Genomic DNA, 18,709 nt, shown 5'->3' on the forward strand with positions numbered 1-18,709 from the left:
AAAACCTACAGCACAATACAGGCCCTTCGGCCCACAGAGTTGTGCCGAATGGCAGCCCATTCCACGCACTCACCACTCTCTGCGTTAAAAAAAACTTACCCCTGACGTTTCTGTAGCTACTCCCAAGCACCTTAAACCTGTGCCCTCTTGTGACAGCCATTTCAGCCCTAGGAAAAAGCCTCTGACTATCCACACGATCAATGCCGCTCATCATCTTATACACCTCTATCGTGTCACCTCTCATCCTCCGTCGCTCCAAGGAGAAAAGGCCAAGTTCACGCAACCTGTCTTTATAAGGCATGCTCCCCAATTCAGGCAACATCCTTGTACATCTCCTCTGCACCTTTTCTATGGTTTCCACATCCTTCCCGTAGCGAGGCGACCAGAATTGAGCACAGTACTCCAAGTGGGGTCTGACCAGAGTCCTAAATAGCTGCAACATCTATCCAGCACCTTCCTCACTTTTCCCAGAAACTCAAGCTATTTCTGCTCTGCTGCCATCTCCTTCCAATTTATTTTGGCTAACTCCTCTCTCGTACCACTGTAATTTCCTTTTCTCCACTAAAATACTGCTACATCAGTCTTTACTTTCTCCCTATCAAATTTCAAGTTGAACTCACTTTATGATCACTGTGTACTGAAAGTTCCTTTACCTTAAGCTCCCTCATAGACCCCAATTCATTACACAACACCCAATCCAACATAGCTGATCTCCTAGTAGGCTCAACGACAAGCTGCTCTAAAAAGCCGTCTCGTAGGCATGCAGCAAATTCACTCTCTTGAGATCCATTAGCAACTCATTTTCCCAATCTACCTGCATGTGAAAATCTCCTATGACTATCATAACATTGCCCTTTTGACACGCCTTTTCTATTTCCTGTTGTAATCTTTAGTCTATATCCCGGCTACTGTTGGGATACTTGTATATAATTGCCATCAGGGTCCTTTTACCCTTGCAGTTTCTTAACTCAACCCACAAGGATTCAACATCTTCTGATCCTATGTCACATCTTTCTAATGATTTGATGTCATCCTTTACCTGCAGAGCCACACCAACCATCTGCCTACCTTCCTATCCCTCCAATACAATGTGTAACTTTAGACATTTAGCTCCCAACTACAACCATCCTTCAGCCACGATTCAGTGATGGCCACAACATCATACCTGACGATCTGTAAAAGTGCAACAAGATCATCCACCTTATTTCTTATACTCCGTGCATTAAGATATAACACTTTGAGTACTGTATTTGCTACCCTTATTGATTCTGAATCCCTAGTGCACTGATACTCACCCTGCTGGCTGCAGTTTTTTCCTATCATCTGCCTGCCCTTCCTAATAGTCTGACTGCAGACTATCTTGGCTCTTTTACCATCTGTCCTATCCTGAGTCCCTTCACTCCGGTTCCCATCCCCCTACCAAATTAGTTTAAACCTTCCCCAACAGTGTTAACTAACCTGCTCACAAGAATATTGGCCTCCTTCAGGTTCATGTGCAACCCATACCTTTTGAACAGGTCATACATCTCCCAGAAGAAATCCCAATGTTCCAAGAACCTGAAGCTCTATCCCCTGCACCGGCTTCTCAGCCACGCAATTATCTGCCAAATCATCCTATTTCTACCCTCACTGGTGCATGGCACAGGCACCAATCCAGTCCTGCTTTGCAACTATTTGCTTAGCTCTCTAAGTTCTCTCTTCAGGACCTCTTTGCTTTTCCTTCCTATATCATTGGTATCAATATGCACCAAGACATCTGGCTGTTCTCCCCCTCCCCTCCAAAGTGCTCTGGATACAATCTACAACGTCCCTGAGGGTGGCACCTGGGAGGCCACATCCCATCCAGGTGTCTCATTCACATCCACAGAATCTCCTGTCTGTGCCTCTGACTACTGAGTCCCCTGTCAGTGCTTCTCCCCTTTTCTCCCTCTTTCCATTCTGCACCACGGACTCATGCCCAATGCCAGTAAACTGGTCTCCATGGCATTCCCAAACAAGAGAAAATCTGCAGATGCTGGAAATCATACATACAACACATACAAAATGCTGTAGGAACTCAGCAGGCCAGGCAGCATTTATGGAAAAAAGAACAGTCGGCGTTTCAGGCTGAAACTCGTCGGCAGAAGTCTTGACTGTAACGTCGACTGTATTTTTTCCATAGATGCTGTCTGGCCTGTTGAATTACTGCAGCATTTTGTATCTATAGAAAAGAGTTTAGTTGATGTTTTGGGCCAAGACCCTTCATCAGGACTGGAAAAAGAATATGAGGAGTCAGAGTAAGAAAGTGGAGGGAGGGGAGGAAGAACCACAAGGTGATAGGTGAAACCAGAGAGGGGAGGGATGAAGTAAAGAGCTGGGAGGTTGAACTGTGAAAGAGATACAAGGCTGGATAAGGGGGAATCTGATGAGCGGACAGAAGGCCATGAAAGAAAGAAAAGTGAGAGGAGCACCAAAGGGAGGTGACAGGCAGGTGAGGAGATTAGGTGAGAGAGGAAAAGGGGAATGGGGAATACTGAAGGTGGGGGGGGGGGGGCATTACCGGAATTTCAGGAAATCGATATTCATGCCATCAGTCTGGAGGCTACCCAGACAGGATATAAGGTGTTGCTCCTCCAACCTGGGTGTGGCCTCATCGTGACAGTGGAGGAGGCCATGAACTGACATGTCAGAATGGGAACGGGAGGTGGAATCAAAATAGGTGGCCACTGGGAGATCCTGCTTTTTCTGGCAGATAGAGCATAGGTGCTCAGCAAAGCAGTCCGCCAATCTGCATAGGGTCTCACCGGTATGCAGGAGGCCACACTGGATACAGTAGATGACCCTAACAGGTAACCGAACCTTGTTTGTTTTTGTTCGCCATGATACACACCAATATCCCCTTAGGCCCCCTTATGATAGCCCATAATCGTGTTTTGGAACAGAGAGAAAAGGCTTTTATCATAGATAAGAGTGGTTAACATGAACATATTTTGGTAGATCATCTTAAACCGGCCCAGCAAGATTGGGAGTATTCTGCTGCAATGTCCTTGACATCACAACATGACCATAAGTGTGTCAACGCATCTCTGGATAAGGTAGAGACACCTACTGTTCCTCCACCTATGGAACACAGGACCCGAGCTGGGCGGCTGTTCCGAGCTCCAGACTGGTTCAGATGTCAGTTTTAGTGAATTCTGGGGGGTGGGCTGTGCAGCGTATTGTAATTGGGAGAAATGTACGTAATTCACAGCCAATGACATTGAGTTGGTTTTCGCTTTAAGAGGCTGGTCAGATGTGCAGAGTTAATGTACAATACAGTGTGGGGTTAGTGTACAGTCATCGTAGATGTGCAGAGTTAATGTACAATACAGTGTGGGGTTAGTGTACAATCATCATAGATCTGCAGTGTTAATGTACAATACAGTGTGGGGTTAGTGTACAGTCGTAGATGTGCAGAGTTAATGTACAATACAGTGTGGGGTTAGTGTACAGTCGGCATTGAACTGCAGAGTTAATGTACAATACAGTGTGGGGTTAGTGTACAGTCGTAGTAGATGTGCAGAGTTAATGTACAATACAGTGTGGGGTTAGTGTACAGTCGTCATAGATGTGCAGAGTTAATGTACAATACAGTGTGGGGTTAGTGTACAGTCGTAGTAGATGTGCAGAGTTAATGTACAATACAGTGTGGGGTTAGTGTACAGTCGTCGAACTGCAGAGTTAATGTACAATACAGTGTGGGGTTAGTGTACAGTCATCATTGAATTGCAGAGTTAATGTACAATACAGTGTGGGATTAGTGTACAGTCGTCGAACTGCAGAATTAATGTACAATACAGTGTGTGGTTAGTGTACAGTTGTAGATGTGCAGAGTTAATGTACAATACAATGTGGGGTTAGTGTACAGTCGTAGTAGACGTGCAGAGTTAATTTACAACATAGTGTGGGGTTAGTGTACATTCGTCATTGAACTGCAGAGTTAATGTACAATACAGTGTGAGGTTAGTGTACAGTCATCGTAGATGTGCAGAGTTAATGTACAATACAGTGTGGGGTTAGTGTACAGTCGTAGTAGATGTGCAGAGTTAATGTACAATACAGTGTGGGGTTAGTGTACAGTCGTAGTAGATGTGCAGAGTTAATGTACAATACAGTGTGGGGTTAGTGTACAGTCGTCGTTGAACTGCAGAGTTAATGTACAATACAGTGTGGGGTTAGTTTACAGTCGTCGTAGATGTGCAGAGTTAAGGTACAATACAGTGTGGAGTTAGTGTACAGTCGTAGTAGATGTGCAGATTTAATGTACAATACAGTGTGGGGTTAGTGTACAGTCGTAGTAGACGTGCAGAGTTAATGTACAATACAGTGTGGGGTTAGTGTACAGTCGTCATTGAACTGCAGAGTTAGTGTACAATACAGTGTGGGGTTAGTGTACAGTCATCGTAGATGTGCAGAGTTAATGTACAATACAGTGTGGGGTTAGTGTACAGTCGTAGATGTGCAGAGTTAATGTACAATACAGTGTGGGGTTAGTGTACAGTCATTGAACTGCAGAGTTAATGTACAATACAGTGTGGGGTTAGTGTACAGTCATCGTAGATGTGCAGAGTTAATGTACAATACAGTGTGGGGTTAGTGTACAGTCGTAGATGTGCAGAGTTAATGTACAATACAGTGTGGGGTTAGTGTACAGTCGTCATTGAACTGCAGAGTTAATGTACAATACAGTGTGGGGTTAGTGTACAGTCGTCGTAGATGTGCAGAGTTAAGGTACAATACAGTGTGGAGTTAGTGTACAGTTGTAGTAGATGTGCAGAGTTAATGTACAATACAGTGTGGGGTTAGTGTACAGTCATTGAACTGCAGAGTTAATGTACAATACAGTGTGGGGTTAGTGTACAGTCGTCGTAGATGTGCAGAGTTAAGGTACAATACAGTGTGGAGTTAGTGTACAGTTGTAGTAGATGTGCAGAGTTAATGTACAATACAGTGTGGGGTTAGTGTACAGTCGTCATTGAACTGCAGAGTTAATGTACAATACAGTGTGGGGTTAGTGTACAGTCGTCGTAGATGTGCAGAGTTAATGTACAATACAGTGTGGGGTTAGTGTACATTCATAGTAGATGTGCAGAGTTAATGTACAATACAGTGTGGGGTTAGTGTACAGTCGTCGTTGAACTGCAGAATTAATGTACAATACAGTGTGGGGTCAGTGTACAGTCGTCATTGAACTGCAGAGTTAATGTACAATACAGTGTGGGGTTAGTGTACAGTTGTCATAGATGTGCAGAGTTAATGTACAATACAGTGTGGGGTTAGTGTACAGTCGTCGTATATGTGCAGAGTTGAGGTACAATACAGTGTGGGGTTAGTGTACAGTCGTAGTAGATGTGCAGAGTTGAGATACAATACAGTGTGGGGTTAGTGTACAGTCATAGTAGATGTGCAGAGTTAATGTACAATACAGTGTGGGGTTAGTGTACAGTCGTTGAACTGCAGAGTTAATGTACAATACAGTGTGGGGTTAGTGTACAGTCGTCATAGATGTGCAGAGTTAATGTACAATACAGTGTGGGGTTAGTGTACAGTCGTTGTTGAACTGCAGAGTTAATGTACAATACAGTGTGGGGTTAGTGTACAGTCATCGTAGGTGTGCAGAGTTAATGTACAATACAGTGTGGGGTTAGTGTACAGTCATCATTGAACTGCAGAGTTAATGTAGAATACAGTGTGGGGTTAGTGTACAGTCGTTGAACTGCAGAGTTAATGTAGAATACAGTGTGGGGTTAGTGTACAGTTGGCATTGAACTGCAGAGTTAATGTACAATACAGTGTGGGGTTAGTGTACAGTCATCATTGAACTGCAGAGTTAATGTACAATACAGTGTGGGGTTAGTGTACAGTCATCGTAGGTGTGCAGAGTTAATGTACAATACAGTGTGGGGTTAGTGTACAGTCATCGTAGGTGTGCAGAGTTAATGTACAATACAGTGTGGGGTTAGTGTACAGTCATCATTGAACTGCAGAGTTAATGTAGAATACAGTGTGAGGTTAGTGTACAGTCGTTGAACTGCAGAGTTAATGTAGAATACAGTGTGGGGTTAGTGTACAGTTGGCATTGAACTGCAGAGTTAAAGTACTGTACAGCATGAGGTCAGTGTCCAGTTGGCGCAGATCTGCAGAGCTGAAGTACAATATAGTGTTGGGGTCAGTGTACAGTCAGTGTAGATTTATAGAGTTAGCGTACAGTACATTGTGGGGTTAGTGTATCGTCTGGGTATATGTTTAGAGTAAAAATGTAGGGTCAGTGTAGATCTGTAGAGTTAATGTACAGTATAGTTTGGGGTTAGTGTACAATCCGGGTAGATCTTTAGAGTTATTAGACAGTAAAAACATCGGGTCAGTGTACAGTTGATTTGTAGAGTTAATGTACAGTAGAGTTAATGTACGATGCACAGGAGAGTCTAATATATGCTGAAGTCTTTGCAAAGAGTTCTATTGTACAGTGGTTGATGCACAGTGGATCAATATACAGCGCAGTTAATGTCCAATTAAATAGAAGATTCTGAAAACTCATCTGGTCAGGCAACATATGTGGATAGAGAGACAGGTTCAGTGTTTCAAATCTGAATCTCTTAATCAGATCTGGAACAGACAAACAAAAGAAAATCTGAGCAACACACATTAAATGCTGGAGGAACTCAGCAGGCCAGGCAGCATCTATGGAAAAAAGTAAAGAATCAATGTTTTGGGCTGAGACCCTTCATCAGGGCTGGGGAAAAAGATGAGAAGTCAGAGTAAGAAGGTGAGGAGAGGGGGAGGAAGAAGTACAAGGCAGTAGGTGATAGGTGAAACCGGAAGGCGTGGAAGGGTGAAATAAAGAACTGGGAAGTCAATTGGTGAAAGAGATACCGGGCTGGAGAGGGGGAATCAGAGAGGAGGGGACAGAAAGCAATGGAAGAAACAGAGGGGAGAGAAGCAGAGGGAGATAATGGACAGGTAAGAGAGGGTGAGAGAGGGAAATGGGAATGGGAAATGGTGAAAGAGGGAGGTACTTCCAAAAGTTCGAGAAATCGATGTTCATGCCATCAGGTTGGAGGGATATAAGGTGATGCTTCTCCACCCTGAGTGTGACCTTATCGCAGCAGTAGAGGAAGCCATGGACTGACAAGTGGGAATGGAAATGGGAAGTGGAATTAAAATAGGTGGCCACTGGAAGATCCCACTTTTTCTGGTGAATAGAGCATAGGTACTTGGAGAAGTGGTCTCCCAATCTACGTTGGGCCTCAGGCCACATCAGGAGCACTGAGACAGTAGATGATCAAACAGACTCAGAGGTGAAGTGTCGCCTCGCCTGGAAGGACTGTTTGGGGCCCTGAATGGTAGTGAGTGAGGAGGTGTAGGGGCACATCCCTCCCCACTGATCTCCCTCCTGGAACTTATCCTTGCAAGCGGCTGTCCCACCCTACTGATCTCCGTACTGGAACATATACCTTCAAGTGGTACTTGTCCCTCCCCACTGATCTCCCTTCCCACAGTGACATCATCCAGCCTCTGGCTGACCTCCCAAATTACATTTGTTCCCACTACAGAGTCATAGTGTTGGAGTGAGTCGGGCTGTTGGGTTTCCCTGCCTCCCTCTCTCTTCATGGTGGTCACCCATTCCTTCTCTGAATGCCTTATATAAAACCATGCTGCCCATGCCACTTTGTGTTGTGGAGGGTAAGTTTGCGCAGTGTAATTTTGTTTATGTGTGATAGCCATTGAACGTGGACTTGACGATGAGAGCACGTTACCGTGTCGGTGCATGGTGAGGTTCACATACTGCAGAGTTACTGTACAGTCAGTGATGTACAGTTGTATTATTGGATGGTGGCATTGCACTGGAGATGTGGGTGTTAGTACAACAAAGGAAGGTGAAATACTATTAATAGTAAAGTCTGTTCTTTGTGATGTTGTTTGTTAGCTAATACTCAGTGACAGAATCTCTGACAAATGATGGCTGCCCAGTCTTTACTGTTTTACTCAAGTGTCTGACTGGATTCTGACTGCAGGCGGCACTGAGCAACGCAGCCTGGTAAATCTGTGTCATTGCGACTCAATCTCGTCTACCAGTATCCCGACATTCCTTCAGTTTCTGAGAATCTATCAGTCCCTTCCTAAATTATACACCCCATCTCAGCAGCTACCTGCCTTTGCAAAAACTATTCCAAGTATCCATAACTTCCTGAGGAAGCAGATTCTGATACTGTTAGTCCTGACCGGCAGACTCCAGATGAAGCAGTAAAGTCCCAGAGTTTGGATTTGATGAAACCCATGACTTGTGAAGGATGGAGGCAAGGTTGACATGTTATTTTGAAGGGTAATGCTAGTGATATTTCCCGGCATGGATTGGACTGGGTTAGGGTTAGGGCGAAGTTGACCTGTTATTTTCATATTGGTGATATTAGTGATATATTGGTGATATTTCCCGGTATGGGGTGGACTGAGTAAGAATTAGGGCGAGGTTGACCTGTTATTTTGATATTGGTGATACGTTGGTGATATTTCCCGGCATGGGGTTTACTGAGTAAGAGTTAGGGCGAGGTTGACCTGTTCTTTTCATATTGGTGATATTAGTGATATATTGGTGAGATTTCCCGGTATGGGGTGGACTGAGTAAGAGTTAGGGCGAGGTTGACCTGTTCTTTTCATATTGGTGATATTAGTGATATATTGGTGATATTTCCTGGTATGGAGTTTACTGAGTAAGAGTTAGGGTGAGGTTGACCTGTTATTTTGACATTGGTGGTACATTGATGATATTTCCCAGCATGGGGTGGACTGATGAAGCTGTCATATGTTTATTGCCAACATCTCATCAAGAAAAAGAGTCGACGAGGAAAATTATACAATCATTTCTGGCAAATGATTCAATTCGTGATTATTTTCTTCCAATGTGATTCGTTGATATTTCTGTCGATCTACTTTAGGTGGTGATTTAATTCTCCCTGAGGGACAATTTGGTGAAAAAATATGGTGCAGCACAGTACAGGCCTTTTGGCTCACAATATTGTGCTGCCCTTTTGGCTTATTGCAAGATCAATCTAACCCTTCCCTCCTACATAGCCCTCAATTTTTCTATCATCCATGTGCCTATCTAAGATTCTTTTAAATGTCCCTAATTTATCTGCTTCAACCACCACCCCTAGCTGAGGACTAGGCACTTAATCAATCTCTGTGTAAAAACAAACTTCCTTTGACACCTCCTCTAAACTTTCCTCCACTCACATTAAATGGGTGTCCTCTGTTATTGGTTATTGCTGCCCTGGAAAAAAGGTGCTGTCTGTCCATTCTGTCTATGCTTCTTATTACCTTGTATACCTCACTCATCCTCCTTCTGTCCAAAGAGAAAAGCCCTAACTCACTGAACGTACCCTCATCAGGCAGTATCATGGTAAATCTCCTCTGCACCCTCTCTAAAGCTTCCACGTTCTGAGATGGCCAGAACTGAACACAGTGCTCCAAGTGTGTCGAACCAGAGTTTTATAGAGTGGCAACATTACCTCATAGCTCTTGAACTCAACCCAGTGTCATGTAGGTCAGCATTTGCAGGTAACGCACTGCCTGTACCTGAACTGGCACAGAATAAAATTAAAGAAATAACTACCATCACTCACATTTGCTTCCTTTCCCTTCCCCATGTCCCACTCCTTGTAGATGGTTCAAAATGTGATGCATTCTCTGTCTAGTGGGGAAAGAACCACAAGTAGAAAAGAGAAGGTGAGAAAAGAGGAGGGAGAGCAGTGGAGGAGGTTAGAAAGAGGGGGAGGACCAATGGCCTGGGTGGAGATAGCGTACATTTTCTCTGGTGAATAATTCCAAAGCACGAACTCTGAAAGTGAAAGCATCTTATATTTATTATATATAATGTTCCATGCAATGTAGTCCTGTTAATGGTCTGTTATTGGGAGAGGTTTATGGAATTAATCTTCACGGGGCAGCTTGTGTCTGTAGATTCTAGAGAATCATCCTGATTGTTGATATTTCTGCGATGTTTTGTGCAGTGCTCGATATGGTCACTGGCATAAGAATAAAACTCCAGGAGAGTACAGAACAGGACCCCGGCTCATCATCTTCATTATTGGAGGAACTTCGTGCTCGGAGATGCGGTGTGCTTATGAGGTGACACAGGCCAATGGCAAGTGGGAAGTGCTAATAGGTAAGTATTATGAAGAATCAGCCAGCAGTTTATTCACAGTGGTAAGTCAGTTTGAGTACATTTACTTCAGATTTTTGCTTCGTTTGATGAAATTAATATCACTTGATTTTATTTTGCTTTGTAGCGTGTTTCATCTATTTGATAGTGAAACAACTTCATGCTAAGTGTTAACCGCTTGTACTTTGTTGTGCTGCCCTCTGGAAAGCCAATTTCTGAGTTCTTCATTATTGGTGCTGGTTTATGCTTGCTGTGTTTTGACCTGTTTTCCTTTAATCACAATTATTTTCTTCTTTTTCTCATGGTGATTGTTCTCTGCCATTGTAAATGCTTGTTTGAGTCCTTCCCTGCTTCCAGGTTGCCCACACTGAACCTCAGCTCAGAGGCCGAGGTTATCCAACAGGGCAGAGTTGCTTCAACTTCACCTGGTGTCTTCAGCTGGGAAGAGGCTCAAACCCTATTCAAATATGCATGTACCAACTCTAACAGCAACGCAGGGAAGTTAATATGGACAGACATTAGCTGGTTGTAAGAGTGTTAGCTGGCATCTGTTCTCTCACAGGTTCTACCAACACTATAACTCCAACAAAGTTTCTCATGGACTTGAGGCACCCGGACTTCAGGGAGTCCTCTAGGGTTACCTTTGAGGATCAGGCTCCTAAACAGGAGTGAAAATTGCCAATGAAAAGTAAAGCCTTAAAAAAGAAACTCTTCTCTTTCCAAGGGTTTTCTTTGTTTACTGAAACTTTTCTTTCATAACTGCATTCTTAAAAATCTTTTTGATTAATGAACTTGTAACAAAGTAAACAAAATCTTATATGTTAGAAATATGTTGATAAAAAAATTATCCATCATTTGAAAAATGCTTACACAGTTTACCAATCAGACTTTTCCACTTAACCCTTTGGGTACTGTTAAGATTTTTTTCCCAAACACTTATTTTGCACACAAAATATAAACGTTGGTCACACATATTCAGCCTTTCAAATGCAAAATTAATTGGTTAAAAGACTAAACCTGGAGAGAAACATACTACCATCCTGAACATAAAAATCAGAAATGCCATTATTACTGCAAATGGTTAACACAAGTTCTTTATTTAAAAAGATCTTCCTTGTAGTTAAAAAACTTGTAATTAGTTAAAAAGTATTATTTCTAGCTTTTAAAACCTTCAGTTAGATCTGTGAATTGAGCAATGATTAAACATACAATATTTCAATGTTAGTGTTGTGGTGGTGAGCACTTCCTGTAATTTTGTGTCGTAAACTTACAACCAGTTGCCTAGAGATTGGAAACCATAAAATACATTTTGCACACTAATGATTGCATAGGCATTATATCGAGGCCCAGGCAGTTCCCTGTGAAATTGTGTTAGCAAGGATACGTATCTGTATCAGGCCTACACCAAATAAAGTCATTTCCACCCTTAAAAGCAGAACTTTGAGCTTTTAGGTGAAACGTGCACAGTTAAGTGTGGGCACGTAGCCAGGTGGTTAAGGCATTCAACTAGTGATCTGAAGGTCGTGAGTTTGAGCCCCAGCTGAGGCAACGTGTTGTGTCCTTGAGCAAGGCACTTAATCACACATTGCTCTGTGACGACACTGGTGCCAAGCTGTATGGGTCCTAATGCCCTTCCCTTGGACAACATTGGTGTCGTGGAGAGGGGAGACTTGCAGCATGGGCAACTGCCGGTCTTCCATACAACCTTGCCCAGGCCTGCGCCCTGGAGAGTGAAGACTTTCCAGGCGCAGATCCATGGTCTCGCAAGACTAACACAGTAAAACTTAGAGCACACTTTACGCTTTGTTACTGTACATGGTATGTAATGGAACTCTGTTCTGACATCAGTGGCTTCGAGTGGGCAGCTTCTGCGGTGACTGTGTGCAGCTCAGGCACTGTAAAAAGAGTGTTCTTAGAATAACAGTAAACATGCTGCTCAACATCTAGTTGCTGAGATGCTCAGTCCATCAATGATTCAGTGGTGACACAGCTTTTAGGGTGTGTGTGTGTGTGTGAGATGCTCAGTCCATCAATGATTCAGTGGTGACACAGCTTTTAGGGTGTGTGTGTGTGAGATGCTCAGTCCATCAGTGATTCAGTGGTGACACAGCTTTTAGGGTGTGTGTGTGTGAGATGCTCAGTCCATCAGTGATTCAGTGGTGACACAGCTTTTAGGGTGTGTGTGTGTGAGATGCTCAGTCCATCAATGATTCAGTGGTGACACAGCTTTTAGGGTGTGTGTGTGTGAGATGCTCAGTCCATCAATGATTCAGTGGTGACACAGCTTTTAGGGTGTGTGTGTGTGTGTGTTTATAGTTTGTGTGTCCATGTATGTATGTTTGAGTGTTTCTGTGTGTTGTGTGTGTGTGCACGTGTGCGTGTGTCCATGTGTGTATGTTTGTGTTTTTGTGTGTTGTGTGCGTGCACGTTTGTGTGTGCGTGTGTCCATGTGTGTATGTTTAAGTGTTTCTGTGTTGTGTGCGTGCACGTTTGGGTGTGTGTGTCCATGTGTGTACGTTTGAGTGTTTCTGTGTGTGCACATGTGTGTTTGTGTGAATGTGTGTGTCTGTGCGCATGTCCGTGTGTGAGTGTATGTGCATGCACGTGCCAGTGTGTGTGTTAACTTAATGGAGTGTGTCATTGTAGCGTGCACTATTATGTATCATCAGTCTCCATGGTTCAGGGATGTTGATTGTGGTCAGACAGAGAGCCAGGCTCTTTGTACAGCCAACCTGCTGGGTCACGTGGACCCGGCTAAGAGTGTCTCCATTCTAATGCCTGCCTGAGCCACTGACATCCGGTTGCCCTCTTGGGTAAATCTAATGCCTGCCTGAGCCACCAGCATCCGGTTGCCCCATTAGGTAAATCTGGAGCTCCCCGCCCTCCCCTCACAGCCTGATGGTCCTACATGGCAGCCGTCACATCCATTGCTGCTGATGCCTACAGCAGATATTGTGCTCATGAGGATTGGTGTCCTAATTAGGTCATATTTAAAACCAATTTTAAAGTTAAACTGTTTAAAAAGCTAATGCTTATCCATGATTAGCACTGCAATAGCAGTATTTTTGTATGCTGTAGTCTTTTTAAAAACTGAAAGACAGTCTGTGCCAGTGAGGGCTGGTGACCCTCCAGTGAGGGTGGATGCCAGTGAGAATTGATGCCCCTCCATTGAGTGTTAATACCAGTGAGGGTTAGTGCCACTCCAGTGAGGGTTGGTGCCCCTCCGGAGAAGGTTGATGACAGAGAGGGTTAGTGCCCCTCCAGTGAGAGTTAATGCCCGTGAGGGTTAGTTCTCCCCCTCCAATGAGGTTTGGTAACTCTCCAGTGAGGGTTGGTGCCCCTCCAGTGAAAGTTAGTGTCGGAGAGGGTTAGTGTCCCTCTGGTAAAAGTTGGTGCCAGTGAGAGTTAGTGTTCCTCCAGTGAGGGTTGGAACTCCCTCAGTGAGCAGACAGCTATCAGCAGGTACTTGTACTGTGTGTGATCCCTATAGGAGCCATGCACTCAGGTTCAAATACAAGCCACACTCATCACTTTAGGTGGGGTGTTGGCTAGGTTTGTAAGATAGTCTGATTGATAAATATTCATTTCATTCACATAAAAGGGCAGAATCCCATTTCTGGGCAAATAAATCATTTCCGAGACTGTGCAAATTATAGAATGATGCTACAGCTGAAAGGAATTGCTGATGTTCAATACCATAAGGAAAAGAGAGAGTGCATTTTTAAAATATTACTTTGAAAAGTTACATTAATTCTGCTGATGACAAGAATTTGTATTTCCACCATTCTTAATTGTGTTATGTCTCTTAACTGCAGGGTCGACACATGTCCTCACTCCCCAGAAGTTACTAAACTCACTAAAGAAAATGAATAAGCCAGATGAAGAAGCTAGCAGTTAAGAGTGAAGCTGTACATCAAGGCGTTCCCACACTCTGATTCCCAAATGTTCCCTTCCCACTGAGGAGAATATTACTGTCTGTGAAGTTTTGGTGTTGCATCTTTGTAATTCAACATGTATGTATTGAGCTAAAAAATAAGGCTAGTGAATTTAATTAAATCTGTTTAACAATGGATGCAACATTTTGAAACAAAAAGCTACATTAAACTGTAATTACCAAATCTTATAAGGATGCTCTGAGTACTGCTAGGATGTGACAATGGTAGAATTCTGTTTGTTTATTTTGTGTACGTTTTCATCAGTGGAGGAACAAACTGCATGTACTTATTCGTTAATAAGCAAATAGCGATTCCAGTGTAAGCAGACATAGAATTGGTTGGACTGTTTCTCATTCATAGTCTTCAACCAGTCAACACAAGACTGATCTTTAACACAATCCAAAGTTATCTTCTGTGGTCTCTGTATCTCAGAGCCAGATTCAGCTTTAACCCAATTCACTTGGGACCAAGATTTGTTGAAATCAGCCTGGTGTGAGATTATTGAGAGACCTATCAGAAGAAGGTGACATTTGGATGAAAATTCCTGAACATGCCTCCACGAATTTTCAAACGGAAGTATTCTCATCTTTTCTGTGTAGTGTCAAAGTCATGCTTGCAAAAAGAGCCAATGTTATTTCAGTATTGTATTTAGCAAAATGCCATTTGATTGAGTAGTATCAAGGTGAACATAATGCACTGAGATGTATAGTGGGTGTACGTCATTTCTTTCTGTATTGTCCCCTGGTGACAACGTGAAGTAGCGCCTTTAATTTATGAGTGTCTCTGCCCTGTGTCTGTCGTTGTGTGAAGCAGGTTTGTGGTTTCTGAGGAGATTTTCCCGCTGGGCATTGCTATATCTTCCATTTGTTGAAAGGGATATTTACCTTCTGGTCTCTGCTTGTTTATTTTGTAAGCAAAGGCTGTGTGATGCACTGACTGCTTGTGATGCAGAAAGCTTCCTTTGCCATTGTATATGATCTCTGTGTCGTCATATTTATATTTATCTGAGAGTTTAGTCTGCCTTGATCCCACGTTCCTTTAAAATTTAATCAGATTCTTACTTCGGTGTGTTTAAGCACAAATTGTACTTTGTGGTACTGATACTGAACGGACAAATAAATTGAATCTGATGAGTTTGCTTGTAGAATGGTGTGCTGTAATCTCTCTCCTGGTTTGTTGTGTGGTGCAACTTATCTGAGCATAGAATCATTTTGAGTAACTTCCTGCATTACAGGAGATTCAAATGAGTTACAACAATCTACTGGAGAAATTCAGTAGGTCGAGCAGCATCTGTGAATCAAAATCAGGTTTATTTTCACTAACGTCGTGAAATTTGTTTTGCAACAGTATAGAACAAGACATAAAAATTTACTATAATTTACAAAAAGAAATATATAAAAATAAGTATGTACTGCAAAAAGAGCAAATACTGAGGTAGTGTTCATGGGTTATCAAACATTTAGAAATCTGATGGCGCTGGGGAAGAAGCTGTTCCTAAATCATTGAGTAATCTTTTCTGGCTTCTGAACCTCGTCCCTGATAGTAGTAATGAGAAGAAGGCATCTCCTGGGTGATGAGGGTCCTTAATGATGGATGATGCCTTTTGAAACATCACCTCCTGATGGTGTCCTCAATGCTGGGGAGGCTAGTGCCCATTTGAGAAGGAAGAGCTAAAGTTAGATGTATGGCTCCAGGGTGACCAGGGATGGGAGCTCAACGTTCAGGGATATTCAATATTCAGGAGGGATAGACATGAAGGAAGGGGAGGTGGGGTGGCGTTGCTGGTTAAAAAAGAGATTAACGCAATAGAAAGGAAGGACATAAGCCGGGAAGATGTGGAATCGATATGGGTAGAGCTGCGTAACACTAAGGGGCAGAAGACGCTGGTGGGAGTTGTGTACAGGCCACCTAACAGTAGTAGTGAGGTCGGAGATGGTATTAAACAGGAAATTAGAAATGTGTGCAATAAAGGAACAGCAGTTATAATGGGTGACTTCAATCTACATGTAGACTGGGTGAACCAAATTGGTAAAGGTGCTGAGGAAGAGGATTTCTTGGAATGTATGCGGGATGGTTTTTTGAACCAACATGTCGAGGAACCGACTAGAGAGCAGGCTATTCTGGACTGGGTTTTGAGCAATGAGGAAGGGTTAATTAGCGATCTTGTTGTGAGAGGCCCCTTGGGTAAGAGTGACCATAATATGGTGGAATTCTTCATTAACATGGAGAGTGACGTAGTTAATTCAGAAACAAAGGTTCTGAACTTAAAGAGGGGTAACTTTGAAGGTATGAGACGTGAATTAGCTAAGATAGACTGGCAAATGACACTTCAAGGATTGATGGTGGATATGCAATGGCAGGCATTTAAAGGTTGCATGGATGAACTACAACAATTGTTCATCCCAGTTTGGCAAAAGAATAAATCAAGGAAGGTAGTGCACCCGTGGCTGACAAGAGAAATTAGGGATAGTATCAATTCCAAAGAAGTAGCATACAAATTAGCCAGAGAAAGTGGCTCACCTGAGGACTGGGAGAAATTCAGAGTTCAGCAGAGGAGGACAAAGGGCTTAATTAGGAAGGGGAAAAAAGATTATGAGAGAAAACTGGCAGAGAACATAAAAACGGACTGTAAAAGCTTTTATAGATATGTAAAAAGGAAAAGACTGATAAAGACAAATGTAGGTCCCCTGCAAACAGAAACAGGTGAATTGATTATGGGGAGCAAGGACATGGCAGACCAATTGAATAATTACTTTGGTTCTGTCTTCACTAAGGAGGACATAAATAATCTTCCAGAAATAGTAAGGGACAGAGGGTCCAGTGAGATGGAGGAACTGAGCGAAATACATGTTAGTAGGGAAGTGGTGTTAGGTAAATTGAAGGGATTGAAGGCAGATAAATCCCCAGGGCCAGATGGTCTGCATCCCAGAGTGCTTAAGGAAGTGGCCCAAGAAATAGTGGATGCATTAGTGATAATTTTTCAAAACTCGTTAGATTCTGGACTAGTTCCTGAGGATTGGAGGGTGGCTAATGTAACCCCACTTTTTAAAAAAGGAGGGAGAGAGAAACCGGGGAATTATAGGCCGGTTAGCCTAACGTCGGTGGTGGGGAAACTGCTGGAGTCAGTTATCAAGGATGTGATAACAGCACATTTGGAAAGCGATGAAATGATCGGACAAAGTCAGCATGGATTTGTGAAAGGAAAATCATGTCTGACGAATCTCATAGAATTTTTTGAGGATGTAACTAGTAGAGTGGATAGGGGAGAACCAGTGGATGTGGTATATTTGGATTTTCAAAAGGCTTTTGACAAGGTCCCACACAGGAGATTAGTGTGCAAACTTAAAGCACACGGTATTGGGGGTAAGGTATTGGTGTGGGTGGAGAATTGGTTAGCAGACAGGAAGCAAAGAGTGGGAATAAACGGGACCTTTTCAGAATGGCAGGCGGTGACTAGTGGGGTACCGCAAGGCTCAGTGCTGGGACCCCAGTTGTTTACAATATATATTAATGACTTGGATGAGGGAATTAAATGCAGCATCTCCAAGTTTGCGGATGACACGAAGCTGGGTGGCAGTGTTAGCAGTGAGGAGGATGCTAAGAGGATGCAGGGTGACTTGGATAGGTTGGGTGAGTGGGCAAACTCATGGCAGATGCAATTTAATGTGGATAAATGTGAAGTTATCCACTTTGGTGGCAAAAATAGGAAAACAGATTATTATCTGAATGGTGGCCGATTAGGAAAAGGGGAGGTGCAACGAGACCTGGGTGTCATTATACACCAGTCATTGAAAGTGGGCATGCAGGTACAGCAGGCGGTGAAAAAGGCGAACGGTATGCTGGCATTTATAGCGAGAGGATTCGAGTACAGGAGCAGGGAGGTACTACTGCAGTTGTACAAGGCCTTGGTGAGACCACACCTGGAGTATTGTGTGCAGTTTTGGTCCCCTAATCTGAGGAAAGACATCTTTGCCATAGAGGGAGTACAAAGAAGGTTCACCAGATTGATTCCTGGGATGGCAGGTCTTTCATATGAAGAAAGACTGGATGAACTGGGCTTGTACTCGTTGGAATTTAGAAGATTGAGGGGGGATCTGATTGAAACGTATAAGATCCTAAAGGGATTGGACAGGCTAGATGCGGGAAGATTGTTCCCGATGTTGGGGAGGTCTAGAACGAGGGGTCACAGTTTGAGGATAGAGGGGAAGCCTTTTAGGACCGAGGTTAGGAAAAACTTCTTCACACAGAGAGTGGTGAATCTGTGGAATTCTCTGCCACAGCAAACTGTTGAGGCCAGTTCATTAGCTATGTTTAAAAGGAAGTTAGATATGGCCCTTGTGGCTACAGGGGTCAGGGGGTATGGAGGGAAGGCTGGGTTCTGAGTTGGATGATCAGCCATGATCATAATAAATGGCGGTGCAGGCTCGAAGGGCCGAATGGCCTACTCCTGCACCTATTTTCTATGTTTCTATGTTAAAGTGGAGTAAAGGGAATTACAAAGGCATGTGAAGAGCTGGCCAAAATTGATTGGAAGGGAACACTAGCAGAGATGATGGCAGAGCAGCAATGACTGGAATTTCATAAAACACAGGATTGA

General features: G+C 43.3%; 1 protein-coding gene across 2 annotated transcripts in view; it reads left to right on the forward strand.

Annotated features, from left to right (window-relative positions):
- The window catches only part of LOC134359724 (syntaxin-binding protein 1), a 168,120-nt gene extending 152,861 nt beyond the window's left edge, over positions 1-15,259 (forward strand). The window contains exons 18-20 of one of the 2 annotated variants that reach the window (XM_063073244.1): positions 10,026-10,180; positions 10,740-10,865; positions 13,993-15,259. In XM_063073244.1, the coding sequence (XP_062929314.1) occupies positions 10,026-10,180; positions 10,740-10,849 (265 nt within the window). In that variant the 3' untranslated portion in view covers positions 10,850-10,865; positions 13,993-15,259. The remainder of the gene's footprint in view (positions 1-10,025; positions 10,181-10,739; positions 10,866-13,992) is intronic. The other variant, XM_063073245.1, reaches the window with a different exon arrangement.
- Positions 15,260-18,709: the final 3,450 nt, after the last annotated feature.

Source organism: Mobula hypostoma, chromosome 21 (genome assembly GCF_963921235.1).
Source record: "Mobula hypostoma chromosome 21, sMobHyp1.1, whole genome shotgun sequence".
NCBI classification, from domain to species: Eukaryota; Metazoa; Chordata; class Chondrichthyes; order Myliobatiformes; family Myliobatidae; genus Mobula; species Mobula hypostoma.